Genomic DNA, 14,397 nt, shown 5'->3' with positions numbered 1-14,397 from the left:
TCTTCACTTTATTGAGTATGTTTTAAGTTCAAATCTTCTTGTGAGATTTGAGTAGTTGTTTTGTGGTTTATTATTGGAAAATTATTTATCGTATATATTTGTGTGACATCCGTGATTATTGTGTAATGGAAAAGGTTTGGTTTTTGTGGCTAAAACCTAAATTTACTCTAAAAGGAAGCAACTTTGAATTAAAGGAAATAAATACCTAATGGACTTGACATTTGTGTTCACACATAACCAATAATTATATTTATGTGACATTCGTGCATTAATAATTTTTTAGATGATATGCATTTTTATTGGTGATAAGAATATGAGACGAGGAGATCAGCCAAATGAGACAGAAAATGGGGCTACTGGTGGTGATGTTGGTGGTGGTGGTGGTTAGGGATCATCATTTGACCTGTGGCCCGAGGGCCAAAGTTGGTAACATGAGACTTGATGGGTCAAAGTCCTACTTGGCCCTATGGTTAAGTCCGCTCTAAGGTTGAGTAGGGCTTAGACTTAGGATTTGAAACCCTCGGCTCAACTAGGCTTGCCTGTCTATGCCCTTCCTTTTTTAAGATTTAATTGATGCACTATGTAACCTCATTTTAGACTTAATCAAAATAATATAATATGTATAATAAAATAATAAACTTCTTATTTTGTTTGCACATGTTATAAATTAAGTTAATTTTTTTAATGTTGTCTAAAATTTTGTAACAAACAAGCAATATGTACACTATATCTTTTAGTGCCCATTTTTTGTCAAGTTCAAATTTTATGTTTCAATAAAGAATTTGAAAGCTTATTTTGTTTTCATTAATTATAATGGCACACGTTGCTTTAATTTTCATGATGTCAATACTAGTTTGAGATAGAAGTAACACATTTTTATAAGATTCATTTTTAGGTATAATCTATATATATAATGCAAAAGGCAGAGAATGGTGAATCTATATATATAATGCATCTATATATATAATGCAAAAGGCAGAGAATGGTGAAACATTCAAAATACCAAAAAATGCCCTTGGTTAATGCAAACATTAAGAATTGAAATTATATATATAATGCAAAAGGCAGAGAATGGTGAAACATTCAAAATACCAAAAAATGTCATTGGTTAATGCAAACATTAATAATTGAAATTATTAATTAAATTAGGATAATATGGTAAATTCACACTTTTTCATATTTAAAACATTAAAATTAAAAGAAAAATAAGATAATGATCCTATTTTTATGGAATACAACTACCTATTATATTTTCTAATTCAAAAATAAATTTTAAATTTTAAAAATAAAAGCCTCTCGTGGTAATCTATACTATTGTTTAATTTACAAATTTGCCCAATATTTCACACCCCACCCCATACGCCTTTGCCTTATCTTCGGGGCATTGTAGAAACTCCACATCCACAACCATACAAAACCCGTCAAAAAAATTCCAGATAGGCTTTAGCGGATGAGGCGCGCCAAAACCTCTCTGCAACTACCACCAACTTCCATCTCCAGTGAGTTAGTGACCAGTCATGGCATTCCCTTTATCCTCCGCCATCATCTCTCACAAGCTCTCCTTCAATGTCTCCATTGCTCCCTCTACCCGAAGGTCAAATCTCAAACCAACCCATTTCATATTTTGCTTCAATGGGAAAGACCCAGAAAGATCAGGCCGCTCCAGAGTTCATTGCCTGCCCAAAAATAATCATCTAAAGGTTGGTTTTGATCTTATTCATATACTTGATCTCTGGAAGTTATGGTTTTTGGGTTGTAGGAATGTATGAAATTATTGCCCTTAGCTGGGTCTTTCCTTTTTTCTTTTGACATGGGTTTTCAGTCATTCAGGAACTCAAAGACCAGCATGGTACTCTTACCAATTCCTACATATCAACTCGTGGACATACAAACAAACTTCAAAGTCTAATTGCTGTGATCCTTGTGTTTGTCCAAATATCTTCTCCACTTCCTTTGGTTGGTTGGGACGTTTTGCCTATATCACCTGCAAATGCAGTTCTTTATTCTCCAGACACCAAGGTTCCCAGAACAGGAGAACTAGCTTTAAGGAGGGCAATCCCTGCAAACACAAACATGAAGACCATACAGGTTATTGATTATTGATTTTAATACATGCTCTCTTAACTTTCACATTAATCAGTTTTGAAACCATATTACTTCCATTCTAGGATTCTCTGGAGGAGATTTTGTATTTGCTAAGAATTCCACAGAGAAAGCCTTATGGAACCATGGAGGGAAATGTGAAGAAAGCTTTAAAGGTATCTGTTGCTTTTTTTTTTTTTTTTGTTGGTTAAGAAGAAATTTGTATGGCATTCATATAACGCTTTTCGAAAGGAAGCAACTTTGAATCAAAGGTTGGTTACATAGATTGACACTATTAGGATTTTGTGAGATGTCAATTTAAAGTTATTAATTTAAGAGAGTTTCCCTGGATTTTTAGCTGTCATGGGATTTCTCTCTCTTTTATTTTACAAAATCTTTATATCTTGAGATGTCAGGTCCCCCAAGGGCCTCAGGCATGGTAGTACCTGGCAGAAAATTATGTACTAATTACACAACTTTTGCTTTATATTGATTGTAAATGTGGTACCCTTAAAATATAGAAACCATATTCTCTTTTCATTTATACATCAATCACATTCTTACATTTATATATTACATGGATGCTAGCAGTAGATTTTACACTTTCTTAGTTCTATTTCCTTACCTTAGATAGCAACAGATGAAAAGGATTCAATTCTGGCAAGCATACCAACAGACTTGAGGGAGAAGGGCTCCACATTATATGCATCTCTAATCGATGGAAAGGTATGTGAAGTTCCCCTAGAAGAACGACAAAGATCATGACAAGGATATTATCATACTATCCTCTTCTTTTATGTCTCATGGCACATGTATGATATCCAACTAAAATAAGAGAAGAAGAAAAGCAATGAAATTATTGTTCACTTTTCCACTTTTTATTTTCCTTACTCCGGATGGAGGTTTCATTTTTACACATTTTCTGTTTATTTTTTCAGGAAAAATTTCAGTTGACAAATTTTTTTGGGACATTTTTTGGGAATTGGCTAGATGTCAAATTCTATAATAGGAGTAGAAGTTCTGTTTTCTGAAAAAACCCTTGTTTACATTGCTCAAAATATACTATAAATTTATACACTTTCTATATCCTAGATGCCCATAAGAAACTATGGAGAAGAAAAGAAACAGGAGAATAGATGTATGGCTCTGCATGTTACTTGACATAGTTATGACAAATAGGTTATTATGGTACACTGCAGCAACTGTAAGAATGTTGTTTAATTTCTCTTAGTTTTCAGAATGGATTGCAAGCTCTTCTTGCATGTATAAAGGATAAGGACCCAGATAAAGTATCAGTAGGCCTCGCATCTTCACTGGATACCATTGCTGAGCTGGAGTTATTACAGGTAATACAACCAATCTATACCATTGGATTACTCTTTTATACAAATAACTATTATACAAAGGAATCAACATATGGAAGCCTCATCAAAAGCATAGCATGATTCTATATATAATTCCTAGAAAATTACTGCTGCAGTCATGCTATATGGAAACCTGCATTTTTAATATCTTTTGCCTGTGGGAGTTAATTATATTGTTAGGACAATGTGACATGTCTAAAATCACAACTTGATATTTGATTCTTCTCAACAGGCTCCAGGCTTGTCATTTTTGTTACCCGAGCAATACCAGAGATACCCAAGGTCAGTTCTGTCTCAATTGGTTTTTTTTTTTTTTCCTAAATGATATCTCTTTCTCTTTCTGGGGGATGATATTTCATTCCACTGAAATACAAAAATATTTCATTCCACTGAAATACAAAAATTAACTTTTTTAGTCCTGGTCAATTCAAACAGTTCTCTAACAAACCTATGTAGATGTATAATTCAAATTTTGGATACATTAGCCATCATAAAAATCATTTAGAATTTTGTTAATGTAGCTGATTATGATCTTTTTGTTAGCTACATATACATTCTCGGTCCGATCCCTAATAGTTTAAGTTGGGGTCCAGTGGTTGTCTAAGACTAACACGATATCAGATCTCTGATTGCAGAAGATCCTAGGTTTGAAACCTGTAATCTCCATTCCCCACTTCTTTGCTGATTTGCAAGGTGCAGGATGGGGATGCACCTATGTTTCTGTCTGTATTTCTCTCTCTCTCTCCAAGTCCGGGATGGGTTGTGTGTAAAGGAGGGTGTTAGCCTGATATATATTGTTGGCCCATCCATCCCTAAGGTCCCAGTGGTTGTCTAAAACTTTTGAAGTGGGTTCTTTGGAGCTGGTTGTTTTATATGTAGCATGGATCCCTAGACTATGGAGTATAATGATGCAAAGGGACAAACTTGAAATATATATGAGTTTTCTGGATGTCCAAGGGAAGCTGTATTGGTCTGTTTTACAAGGGTTAAAATATGACTCCATCTGTCTTTCATATCAGTCTTGTATAATTTGTTTAGACTTGGGTATATGTTTGAGATTGAAGTTTGGTCTCCATGTTCCGCTCTCTCTTTGACATACAACTGACTTACCAAACCTATGTTTGAATGACCTCTACATGTGCGATAAATAGGCTTTGCAATGACATCATCTGTGCTGTAAGTAGAATATCAATATTTTCTTTTAATACTTGTAGGCTTACAGGGAGAGGAATTGTTGAATTGACTATAGAGAAAGGTGATGGTTCAACATTTTCTCCTGAAGCCGGTGGTGAACCAAGAAAGACTGTCAAAATTCAGGTATAACATATCTCATATTTTATAGAAGAATGATGATCTTAAGTTCTGTCGTGTTCAGATTCTTAATGAATGAGTCAGTATTTTTGTTAATAGTGTTATTTGAAAAATATTTTCACCCAATCAAGACTCGAGAGACCTAATATACCTGCTCCAGTATTTGATTTCTGGGTGCGGAGCATGGCAATGAATAGACCAGTATCTAGTATCCAAAATGGATGCCTGGGCTGGGCACCCACAGGCGACTATTGGAAGCAACATTCAATTGTGTGAAAATACATACTTAATGTTGATCATTATAGAAAAAAAATGAATGTTGATCGCCAGTATTATTAATTTGATGTAAACTGATCGTTAACTTTTGCTCAGGTTGTTATAGATGGATATTCAGCACCATTAACAGCAGGGAATTTCGCTAAACTGGTAAGGTAGTTGAACCTCACATTGGCCTCATGAAATTTTCTATATTCTGTGCATGAATGTTGCTTATTCTTGTATTTTGGCTTCATCGCCGCTGTGGTTAATCCAAACATCAACTAGAAGTGGCCAGAAAAAGAGGCTGAGCAATGTGACTTTATCTTCCAATTTTCTCATAACGATGCTATCTAAGTTTGAGTCTTTGGTTCTAATAGTGCTTGTGACTTTCATATGAATTTACCTCGGTGAAGTGTGCTTAAACAATCTAAATTTGCATATCTTCAGATAATTGATGAGGCATACAATGGGGCAAAGCTCCGCTCTACCGACCAAGCTGTTCTTTCAGACAACGGTCTTGACAAGAACAATGGTTATAGTGTTCCTCTAGAGATAAAGCCATCTGGGCAATTTGAGCCCTTGTACAGAACAAAATTAGATGTGCAGGTATCTTTATGCTTCATGCTATTACAACTCCATCAATTGCGATCAACAAAATGATTTTCCCGTACGTAATTATTTTGAATAGTTGATTCACATTTACTTTTTTTTTGGTTCCTCCCCTCATGGAAGGATGGGGAATTGCCAACTCTTCCACTATCTGTTTATGGAGCTGTTGCTATGGCGCATGGTGAAGTCAATGAGGAGTACTCATCGCCGTATCAGTTTTTCTTCTATCTTTATGATAAAAGAAATGTAAGTTTAAGTTAATCAAAGAACTGGGATTCTGAAAAGCTTTAGAGTAACCATTAAGTTTTAGAAGTTCAAATCCATCAGATGTTTCATGATTCTTCCATCTTACAGTGACATTGTTGTTTTCTTCTTCCTTTTTGTGTCATCTGATGTACATGTACCTTTATCTTATAGGCTGGCTTGGGAGGGTTATCTTTTGATGAAGGAGAATTCTCAGTTTTTGGGTACGTGCTTTTTTATTCCTAAACTGTTCTTGTAGTTAACCAAACTCAGGGCTTGGATAAAAATATGCAGGGTTTTTCCTTTTTGCTAATTAGTGATTATACATGTATAAAATATGCAGATATGCAACTGCTGGGAGAGAGATTCTCTCACAGATAAAAACAGGAGATGTGATTCAATCTGCAAAGCTGATCGACGGTCAAGATCGTCTTGTATTGCCAGATGAGAAGTGATTTACTCTCTTGTCAATCAGGATTCCCTTTCATTCCTTGTATTTGTTGTATTTTAGGAGGAAGCAGCCTGATTTTCTTGGTGCAGGTTGTGCTGTCAAGTTTGTGCATCTTTTTTTCTTCTTCTTTCTGGTTTCATGTGTCACTTAAATTATGCTGTTTCCATTTGAAGTTCGAGTTTCTCGTGTGAAAATTGAAAACTGTTATTGTTGTCCTTCTATCTAGTAAGTTTCCATTTTCATCCGTCTTCAAAGATTTGGCAGAGCATTACCTTTGGTTCTTTGTTTTTACCATTGTTGGCTGGACAATGCTCTAATTTCGTCTCAAACTTTTTATCCTGTTCTTCCAGAAAAACTGAGTTTTGGAAGTCCATGCTAGCGACGCAACACTAGGTATTTCAACGTTGTATCTTAGATTTTCCTTGACATTGTGTGGCCTGCTTTGCCTTGCCTTGCCTTGCCGCATGGCGTGGCTTCCCTTGCCTTCTCTTGTGATAAGTGTGTAAACCTCAGGAATATTTTGTGATATATATGTATGCCACGTCAGCAAACTAACCGAGTTTTTGACAGAACCTAATGGCAGGGACCATTTGTGATTGTACATACTAACCTTGAGGACCATAAGTGAAAAAAAAAAAAAATTAAAGATGCAATCTGATAGTTTCATAATTTTTATTTTTTAATTTAAAATTCATAAAATTTTGGTTTTCTTTTTAAAATTATTTATAAATGAAAAAATCATTTATAGAAGGATTTTAATCTTGAGGACCATTTATGAACCCTAAACCTTTAGTTTTTCTCATTTTTAAATTTTATGAATTTAAAATTATTTTTTAAAAACTTCATTAGTTTGTTGATGTGACATATATATGGAGCCAACATCTACAATAATATAGTGTCACATGTATTTAAAATTTAATATATTTTTTAAAATAATTATAATTCATAAAATTTTAAAAAGAAAACAAAATTTTTATGAAGTTTAAATTTAAAAAATTTAAAAATTTCATAAGGACCATTCGTGATAGGTGTGTAAACCTCAGGAATATTTTGTGATATATATGTATGCCACGTCAGCAAACTAACCGAGTTTTTGACAGAACCTAATGGCAGGGACTATTTGTGATTGCACATACTAACCTTGAGGACCATAAGTGAAAAAAAAAAAAAAATTAAAGATGCAATCTGATAGTTTCATAAACCTTAGGGACGTTTTGTGATAATAAGCTTTATTTTTATTTTGGCAACCAGGCCGACGTTGTATAACTTGCTTGCATAACATCCTACGACACCGTTTCCCTTGGAAATGCGAAGGTGTTTTTTTTTTTGGTCAACCGGAAATGCGAAGGTCAACTTCCGCGTGTTCGTATTTGTTAATTTATTAATTTGTCGAATTTTTTTATTATCAAACAATTACCTTTCTTATGTGGACTGCATTTCATCACGATTCACCCACAAAATAAAGATCGTCAACATCACACCTCACAATAACATTCTACACCCCATTACTTCTACCAATGATCAGACTCAAAACCCCTAATAACTGTTCATCTCGAAGCAACGGTTCAAATCGGACGGTGATATGAAAGTAAAATCATACACTCCAAAACACATGATCATAACCCCCACCACAAATAGGCAACTAACATGTTAAAACCAATCGTCTTCACCGTTCCAACGCGGAGAAACAAATAGGCAGATACAAAGTTTTAGACTCAACTCGGTCTCTCCCAACTCAGTCGCAGCAACGGCCATGGCTTCCATCCACTCCATAGCTCCCCAGAGCTTCCTCCCTCTCCCAAACTCCAAACCCAGAAAACCCACTAATGCTCACCCAAAACCCATCTTAAGCTCCAATCTTTGCAACTCCAAACTCTCAAAGAACCAAACTTTCCTGAGAAACAAACGGAAAGACAGGTGGATTTTGAAGTCTCTGGTTGATCAAGAAGAGTGTGATGTGATCCCAGTTCAGAGAACTGACTGTACGGACCAGCAGGAAGGGATGGCTGTGTGCAGGGTGGAGTGTGAAGGTGTGGAGGGCGAGTTGGCGAGTCAGGTAGGTGGGTTTGGAGCAAGTGAGGGAAGGCTTTCCTTTGAAGTGGCTGGTGGGTTTGGATCTTCTGGGGTTGGAAATGAGAGGGAGAGTGAGGAATTTGAGAGGCTCGTAGATAGGACTATCAATGCCACTATTGTGCTCGCAGCTGGTACTTTTGCTATCACTAAGTTGCTCACTATTGATCAGGATTACTGGCATGTGAGTCAAGCTCTTTAGTATTTAATTGAATTTTTAATTATTTCCATGTGATTTGGTTTTGTTCAGTGTGTGATTCTAGTGTTCTGTCTTCTGTGGCTTGCTGTGTGAGAATTTGAGGTGAAGTTGGTTCTTAGATTAGTTCTGTTCGTTTTTTTTTTTCTTATCCATTCTGGTTCTTTTAGGTTGCTTATCATTCTCTGGTTAATTAACATTAGCCGCTTTGATAATGAGCTTGTATCAATTGCCTGCATTGCTTTTTTCTTTGAGTTTGTGCTCTTGGAAGTTGGAGTGCGAAGGTCAAGCATTTTCAATTTATTTGGTGGAAGTTGGGCAGGTCGCCTGTCTTATGATAAATGTGTGAAATTGTTCTAATTAGAGGGGAATCCTTTGTCATGGATTGATGCTGTATAGTCAAATTTTGAAGTGATGCTGTTGCAGTCTTTGTATGATCATTCATGAGGAAGCAAGAGTGAAGAGAAATTCTATAACTTACATGGAAATAATGAAGTGGATGTTGCTTTTGAAGGATTGTGATTATTCAAACTTTGTTAAATCTGATAGGAAACATGATCTGGAAATGTTATGTCAAATCAGGGATGGTTTTGCACTATAGAATAACAATCACGGGGAGCAACAAGAACATATAATGACAAGGGATGGAAGATGAGATTAGTTAGTTGTTTGTGAGGCTGAAAGAAAAAAAAAGAAAAAAAGACAATAAGAGAATTTGGTGGGGGACTAGGAGATTGCTGCATTTTCTTAAGTTGATAGTGAAGAGAACTTGTCACTTATGGTTAGAGTGGTATGAAGCAATATGTTTGGTCTGGTCCAATTAGTTCGGAGTTATATTTAGAAAATTTCATTATAGGTTGCGATTTGTGATTTGAATGTCTTGATTTTATGATTTTCTATGTCTATGTGCACTGACCTTGTATCAATTTGTCTGCGGGGATTTATGTGTTGGTACTCTTTTCAGGGTTGGACTCTGTATGAGATCCTAAGATATGCACCTCAACACAACTGGAGTGCTTATGAGGAAGCTCTCAAGACTAACCCAGTTTTAGCCAAAATGGTGATTAGTGGTGTGGTGTATTCTGTAGGGGATTGGATTGCACAGGTGTGTTGGTGTTGTGAATTAAAACTATTTGAGTCTTCCAGTTGGTGAAGTTTGTCCTTGACAGTGCATAATGCTTGTCTTATAATTTTTGTAGTGCTTTGAAGGAAAACCTCTATTTGAGTTCGATCGTACACGAATGCTCAGGTCAGGTCTTGTTGGATTTACTCTCCATGGTTCCCTCTCTCACTACTATTACCAGTTTTGCGAGGTAAATTTCTTGTGCAGTTGTTTATTTTTAGAATTTAACATTAAAAAAAAATATTCCTGGGGTTCCTTAACCAACTTAAACTGGTTTCAGGAGCTTATTCCATTCCAAGACTGGTGGGTGGTTCCTGCCAAAGTAGCCTTCGACCAAACTGTATGGGCAGCAATTTGGAACAGCATTTACTTTACCGTTTTGGGATTTTTGCGTTTCGAATCACCCATCGATATTTTTAGTGAACTGAAAGCGACATTCTGGCCCATGCTGACTGTAAGAGAACCCTCTGCCTTTTTATAAGAAAAAGTACCACCTTTTCATGCTCTGTTGACTGTTTAGAGTAAAATTACTTGCAATCTAATTCATTCTCATTTCATGCCTTCTAGCTTGTGGGCAATTGAAAAGCCAGGATCGTCCGGTGTCTTTTATCAATTAGAACTTGAATTGCTAGTTTTATTCGATTTTTGGAGCATTGTTCTGTCACTTTTCAATCAAATAATGTTTGCGCATTCAACTAAGTATTGGCATTTATATTTTGTGTCAGCTGTTTCCTGTCTATGTAGTTTTGAACTTTGTTTTTTCTTGCTGCAATGTAGTATTAACCTTGGCAACCAGTTTTAGACAATAATGTTTGCTTTGCAACTGGTCTTGGCTCAGCAATCAGTGCATATATGGTCCAGCTGAGAAAAAATTTGTCAACACTAAACTCTGAAATGTCTTTTCCTTCCTGAACTCCCAAACATCACCTTCCTAAAGTCTAAAAGACACTGTAAGGAAAAGCAGGGCTATTTAGAGAAATAAAAAGTGCTTATTTTTTATGGTCCAGGTCATGTGTCAAAAGTGCTGCTAGCTTTAGCGGTTATATATTCCTTGTTTAAAGTTTGGGTTAAAAGAACATGTAATTGTTTGACCATTGACATCTTTCTGGAATGTAATTTCTTATGCAGGCTGGGTGGAAACTTTGGCCATTTGCGCATCTTGTTACCTATGGTGTGATCCCTGTCGAACAAAGGCTCTTATGGGTGGACTGTGTAGAGTTGATCTGGGTGACTATACTGTCAACGTAAGTATTTAATATTGATTATTTGTATTTTTCACTAATGAGCAGAAAAGATTGAAGATCATGACTTTCTTTCCTCCTAAAAGCCAGAGCTGAATAATTACCCTCAAAAAAATTATTCATGTTTTTCTTTCTTATCTGGTGCGTATAAAAAACGGTTTTGTCTGGCAGAACTAAATTGTGCACTGTAGTTGATGTTTTCTTCATATAAAAGTTGGTTTCAGAAGTTTAGTTTTAAAAATCTAACAAATGTGAGGTATATATGATGTCCAAATATGTGGCAGATAAAAGCGTCTACTATATATATATTGCTGCTTTTTCTATAGAGTGAATCTGGTTTGGAAGGGTCTGGTCACTCTTTTTGGCCACATTTTGTTTTGCTCTCAATTTCTATACGAAAAGATTCCACCATGAAATATTTTGGGAAAGCTTAAACTTAGGTATTTGTCGAGCTGTAGCATTTTTTTATCATTTCTTGCGTAGGTTTCATGTCTAACATGGCTCAAAATTTCTGTTTGCCAGCTATTCAAATGAAAAATCAGAAGCAAGGATTTCTGAGGCACCAGTTGAAGCAAATTCCAGTTCTTCAAACACAAGTCCTCTTGAGGTATATACAAACCCTTTTACACTGATTTTATTGAGTATATAAGAGCTGCAGATTACAATTTCTGATGTGCTACAATTTGTCTTCTTCCCCTTCATCAGGATTAAACAAATCAAGAACAACCAAAAGATCAAAGAGGAATTCTTACATGAAAGAAATGGGCAAGTTAAGGTGTAAAAGATCCACTTCGCGACGTACCGTGACATAAAAGATGAAATGCCTGGCGATGTGGATATATCCCTGGGCTGTCTGATTATGGTATATATATATACACATACTGCACCAATCTCAGAAACATGCTTGTGCACGTTAAGCGACACCGCCCCATATATATGCATGAAGACCCTGGTATATAATTTTTTAGATCATTTAACTAAGTAATTCAACAACCTTAAACAGAAAAAAGAAAAACTAATTAATGTAAAGGTAACAAGATTTGTATAGTTTGGCAAAAGTTGGATACAAATATTTCTGATTCGGATATGCTGTCACGTTTTAGAGGCGTCTTCTGGCTTAGTGGCATTTGTTTTCTGTCACTAGAGTAACAACTGGCGCTTAATAATACAACAGGGGATTGTTTAAACAAAATCATTTTAGTTCCTCTGTTCTATTAACAAATTCTAACAAATTAAGAAACTGTTGGAAAAGAAATGCAACCAAGCATTCCCAAGTTAATAATCTCCTTAGAAGGCATTTTCAATCATATGGTGATCTGACCTTGTCATCAATCATATTCAAGATTAACTCACCTCGTAGGCAAGATTTGTGACTGTTTTTAGAATAAACGCTTATAGGTCATAAAAGTGCTTTCTAAAAAAGCACATTCTAGGTATTTTTTCAGTCAAGCACTTCAATTTTTAATAAAAAATTAATTGCGGTTCTAATAAAAGGGATTATGAACAGAAGTGCTGCTTACGCCCTTAATGAGAAATCACTAGTGAAACTACCAACAATGTCAAACTTTTGCTCAATCATATCCAACATTGAGCAAACTGGTCTTGTCCTTTGCCTCTGTTCCGCAAATTTTCCCAACGATGTCACCTACCAAGACAGTAGAAAGTCTCCTAACGAAGACCGTTCGATTTCTTGACTGGCTCTGGACTCCATCTTTGGTAAAAGGCGGTGAGTAGCTTGTCGAATTCGATGGTGCCGTTTCCGTTGGCAACAAGGATGTGGAGCTAGTTGCCGGTGGGCTTGAGGTTGGGAAAGACCTCCATACCTGCCGATCTGAGTACAAAAATGCTTGTGTAAGAAAATGGGTCGACTATTCCACTGATTGCGATGATACCAATCCATCATATCCCTTTTATGATTTTGAGAAGAAGGAATTACAAAAACAAAGCCAAGCAGGGACTTTATTATGGTTACTGGATTCGCAGGGTATGCTACCAGGAAGAAGAAAGGGATCAAAAAGATCCCAATTGTGTTTTGGTATTTTTTAATTTTAATTTTGTGGTGTGGTTTGTCAAAAGTTGTGGTGTGGGGTTATTGGGTTTATTCTATTTTTCTCTTTGGTAATCTGGAAAGAAAGACACAGCTAGAGAGAGAGGAAGACAGACGGGAAAGAAAGGCAGAGCCAGGGAGAGGAAGGAAGGAAGAAGGAAAGAACGAGATAATGGTTTTTTTTTTTTAATTTTTTAAATAAAAAATTAATTTTTTTAAAAAAAAATTCACACATCAACCCTAATTAAATATAAATATTTTTTAAGTCAAAATATTCAATTAAATTTAAATATTGCAAAAATTATTTTTTAGTCCGACACAACACCAAACATAGGTCTTCACTATTTTTATAATCCAACTTCTTAGTCCGACACAGCACCAAACGTAGGTCAGTACTTAATCCAGCTTAGTCCAATCCGAGTTAATCCAAGACAGTCCTAGGATTTAGTTCAGTCTATGACAATCCCCCGTACCAAACGACCCCTAAAAGCTTAAAGCATATTGAACAGTACTGGTAGCATGAGGCGTTGAAGAATCAAGCCAAGCCCAGGGCCCAAGCATTTTCAAGGCCGTAGTCAACAAGGTAAATGCGGCCGGTTGAAATGTGAATTTCTACAAGTTGATAAAAAATTTGTAGCGCAAGTGATTAAGAGAGTTACTAGCAAGCTAATATTTAAATGGAATCTCAACTAATCCTCAATGTATCAACACGTTGATTATAGAACATCTTTATCTAGGGAGGGTACACTAAATGATGAGTTGAAATAGTATAAATAGTCAAACTGTCAAGTCGTACTAGGCAAAACAAAGCAAATTATGATATGTGCAGAGAGAGATGGATAAACAAGAATCTTTCAGGGTCAAAATTAAGAACGCTGATTGGTGAGTAATATCCTCTAAAGAATAACAACATAAATAAATTACAAGCCCAATCTGTTCGAGTACGTACAAAAACATTATATAAAAAATTGCAGCTAGCTCCTTTAATTAAGCCATAGACATGTTAGAGAGCCGACTAGGCGTTGGTTGGAAATTCCACCACCGAAGACTTAAGCTTCGGTTTGGTGTAGATCTCAACGCCCTCCTTAAAACCTCCTTGTTTGCATAGTTCCTCCTCCACTTCTCAGCCCCCGGCACTGCATACCCGTGCCGGCTACAGCGATTCCACCCTGGACGATTAGTGCAGGTGCATGCCTGCACTCGAGGCCTAGGGGATGATGAGGAGGCCGTACAACTGCGCCTAAGGCCACGATTTGTTCCCTCTGTCTTGCAATGTACACTGAGAGTCTGTAGCCTTTCTCCAATGTTATGTTTGTAGTGGTGAGAGCTCCTTTGCATTTTGTAAAGCCAGGAAGAGAAACAAGTATTGTGCTTTGAATTGAATGTATTGTGATGATACCAA

At 36.1% G+C, this 14,397-nt stretch overlaps 3 protein-coding genes across 3 annotated transcripts; 2 read left to right on the top strand and 1 right to left on the bottom strand.

Moving 5' to 3' along the window:
• The first annotated feature begins 1,423 nt into the window (after positions 1-1,423).
• LOC117624509 (peptidyl-prolyl cis-trans isomerase CYP37, chloroplastic) lies at positions 1,424-6,533 on the top strand. The gene is made up of 12 exons (XM_034355802.1): positions 1,424-1,700; positions 1,831-2,088; positions 2,169-2,258; positions 2,713-2,808; positions 3,321-3,428; positions 3,679-3,728; positions 4,661-4,763; positions 5,130-5,183; positions 5,463-5,621; positions 5,748-5,870; positions 6,042-6,091; positions 6,211-6,533. Exons 1-12 carry the CDS (start codon positions 1,518-1,520, stop codon positions 6,320-6,322), a joined length of 1,386 nt encoding a protein of 461 aa, XP_034211693.1. The 5' UTR covers positions 1,424-1,517; the 3' UTR covers positions 6,323-6,533.
• A 1,462-nt stretch (positions 6,534-7,995) lies between these two features.
• Positions 7,996-12,135, top strand: LOC117624510. The gene is made up of 7 exons (XM_034355803.1): positions 7,996-8,572; positions 9,549-9,689; positions 9,784-9,897; positions 9,988-10,161; positions 10,836-10,951; positions 11,471-11,555; positions 11,654-12,135. Exons 1-7 carry the CDS (start codon positions 8,072-8,074, stop codon positions 11,657-11,659), a joined length of 1,137 nt encoding a protein of 378 aa, XP_034211694.1. The 5' UTR covers positions 7,996-8,071; the 3' UTR covers positions 11,660-12,135.
• A 1,727-nt stretch (positions 12,136-13,862) lies between these two features.
• LOC117624511 lies at positions 13,863-14,397 on the bottom strand. The gene has a single exon (XM_034355804.1). It carries the CDS (start codon positions 14,331-14,333, stop codon positions 13,983-13,985), a length of 351 nt encoding a protein of 116 aa, XP_034211695.1. The 5' UTR covers positions 14,334-14,397; the 3' UTR covers positions 13,863-13,982.

Source organism: Prunus dulcis, chromosome 4, assembly GCF_902201215.1.
Source record: "Prunus dulcis chromosome 4, ALMONDv2, whole genome shotgun sequence".
Classification (NCBI taxonomy): domain Eukaryota; kingdom Viridiplantae; phylum Streptophyta; class Magnoliopsida; order Rosales; family Rosaceae; genus Prunus; species Prunus dulcis.
Note: the sequence above shows the minus strand (reverse complement) of the source record. Positions and strands in the feature narration are given on the sequence as shown.

Excerpts from the sequence above, each read along its gene's own strand:
- LOC117624509 (XM_034355802.1), top strand. The coding sequence starts at position 1,518 with ATGGCATTCCCTTTATCCTCCGCCATCATCTCTCACAAGCTCTCCTTC. Across the intron at positions 2,089-2,168 it reads CAAACATGAAGACCATACAG|GATTCTCTGGAGGAGATTTT; the intron begins GTTATTGATTAT and ends CTTCCATTCTAG. Across the intron at positions 6,092-6,210 it reads GGAGAATTCTCAGTTTTTGG|ATATGCAACTGCTGGGAGAG; the intron begins GTACGTGCTTTT and ends TAAAATATGCAG.
- LOC117624510 (XM_034355803.1), top strand. The coding sequence starts at position 8,072 with ATGGCTTCCATCCACTCCATAGCTCCCCAGAGCTTCCTCCCTCTCCCA. Across the intron at positions 9,690-9,783 it reads TAGGGGATTGGATTGCACAG|TGCTTTGAAGGAAAACCTCT; the intron begins GTGTGTTGGTGT and ends TAATTTTTGTAG. Across the intron at positions 9,898-9,987 it reads ACTATTACCAGTTTTGCGAG|GAGCTTATTCCATTCCAAGA; the intron begins GTAAATTTCTTG and ends AACTGGTTTCAG.
- LOC117624511 (XM_034355804.1), bottom strand. The coding sequence starts at position 14,333 with ATGCAAAGGAGCTCTCACCACTACAAACATAACATTGGAGAAAGGCTA.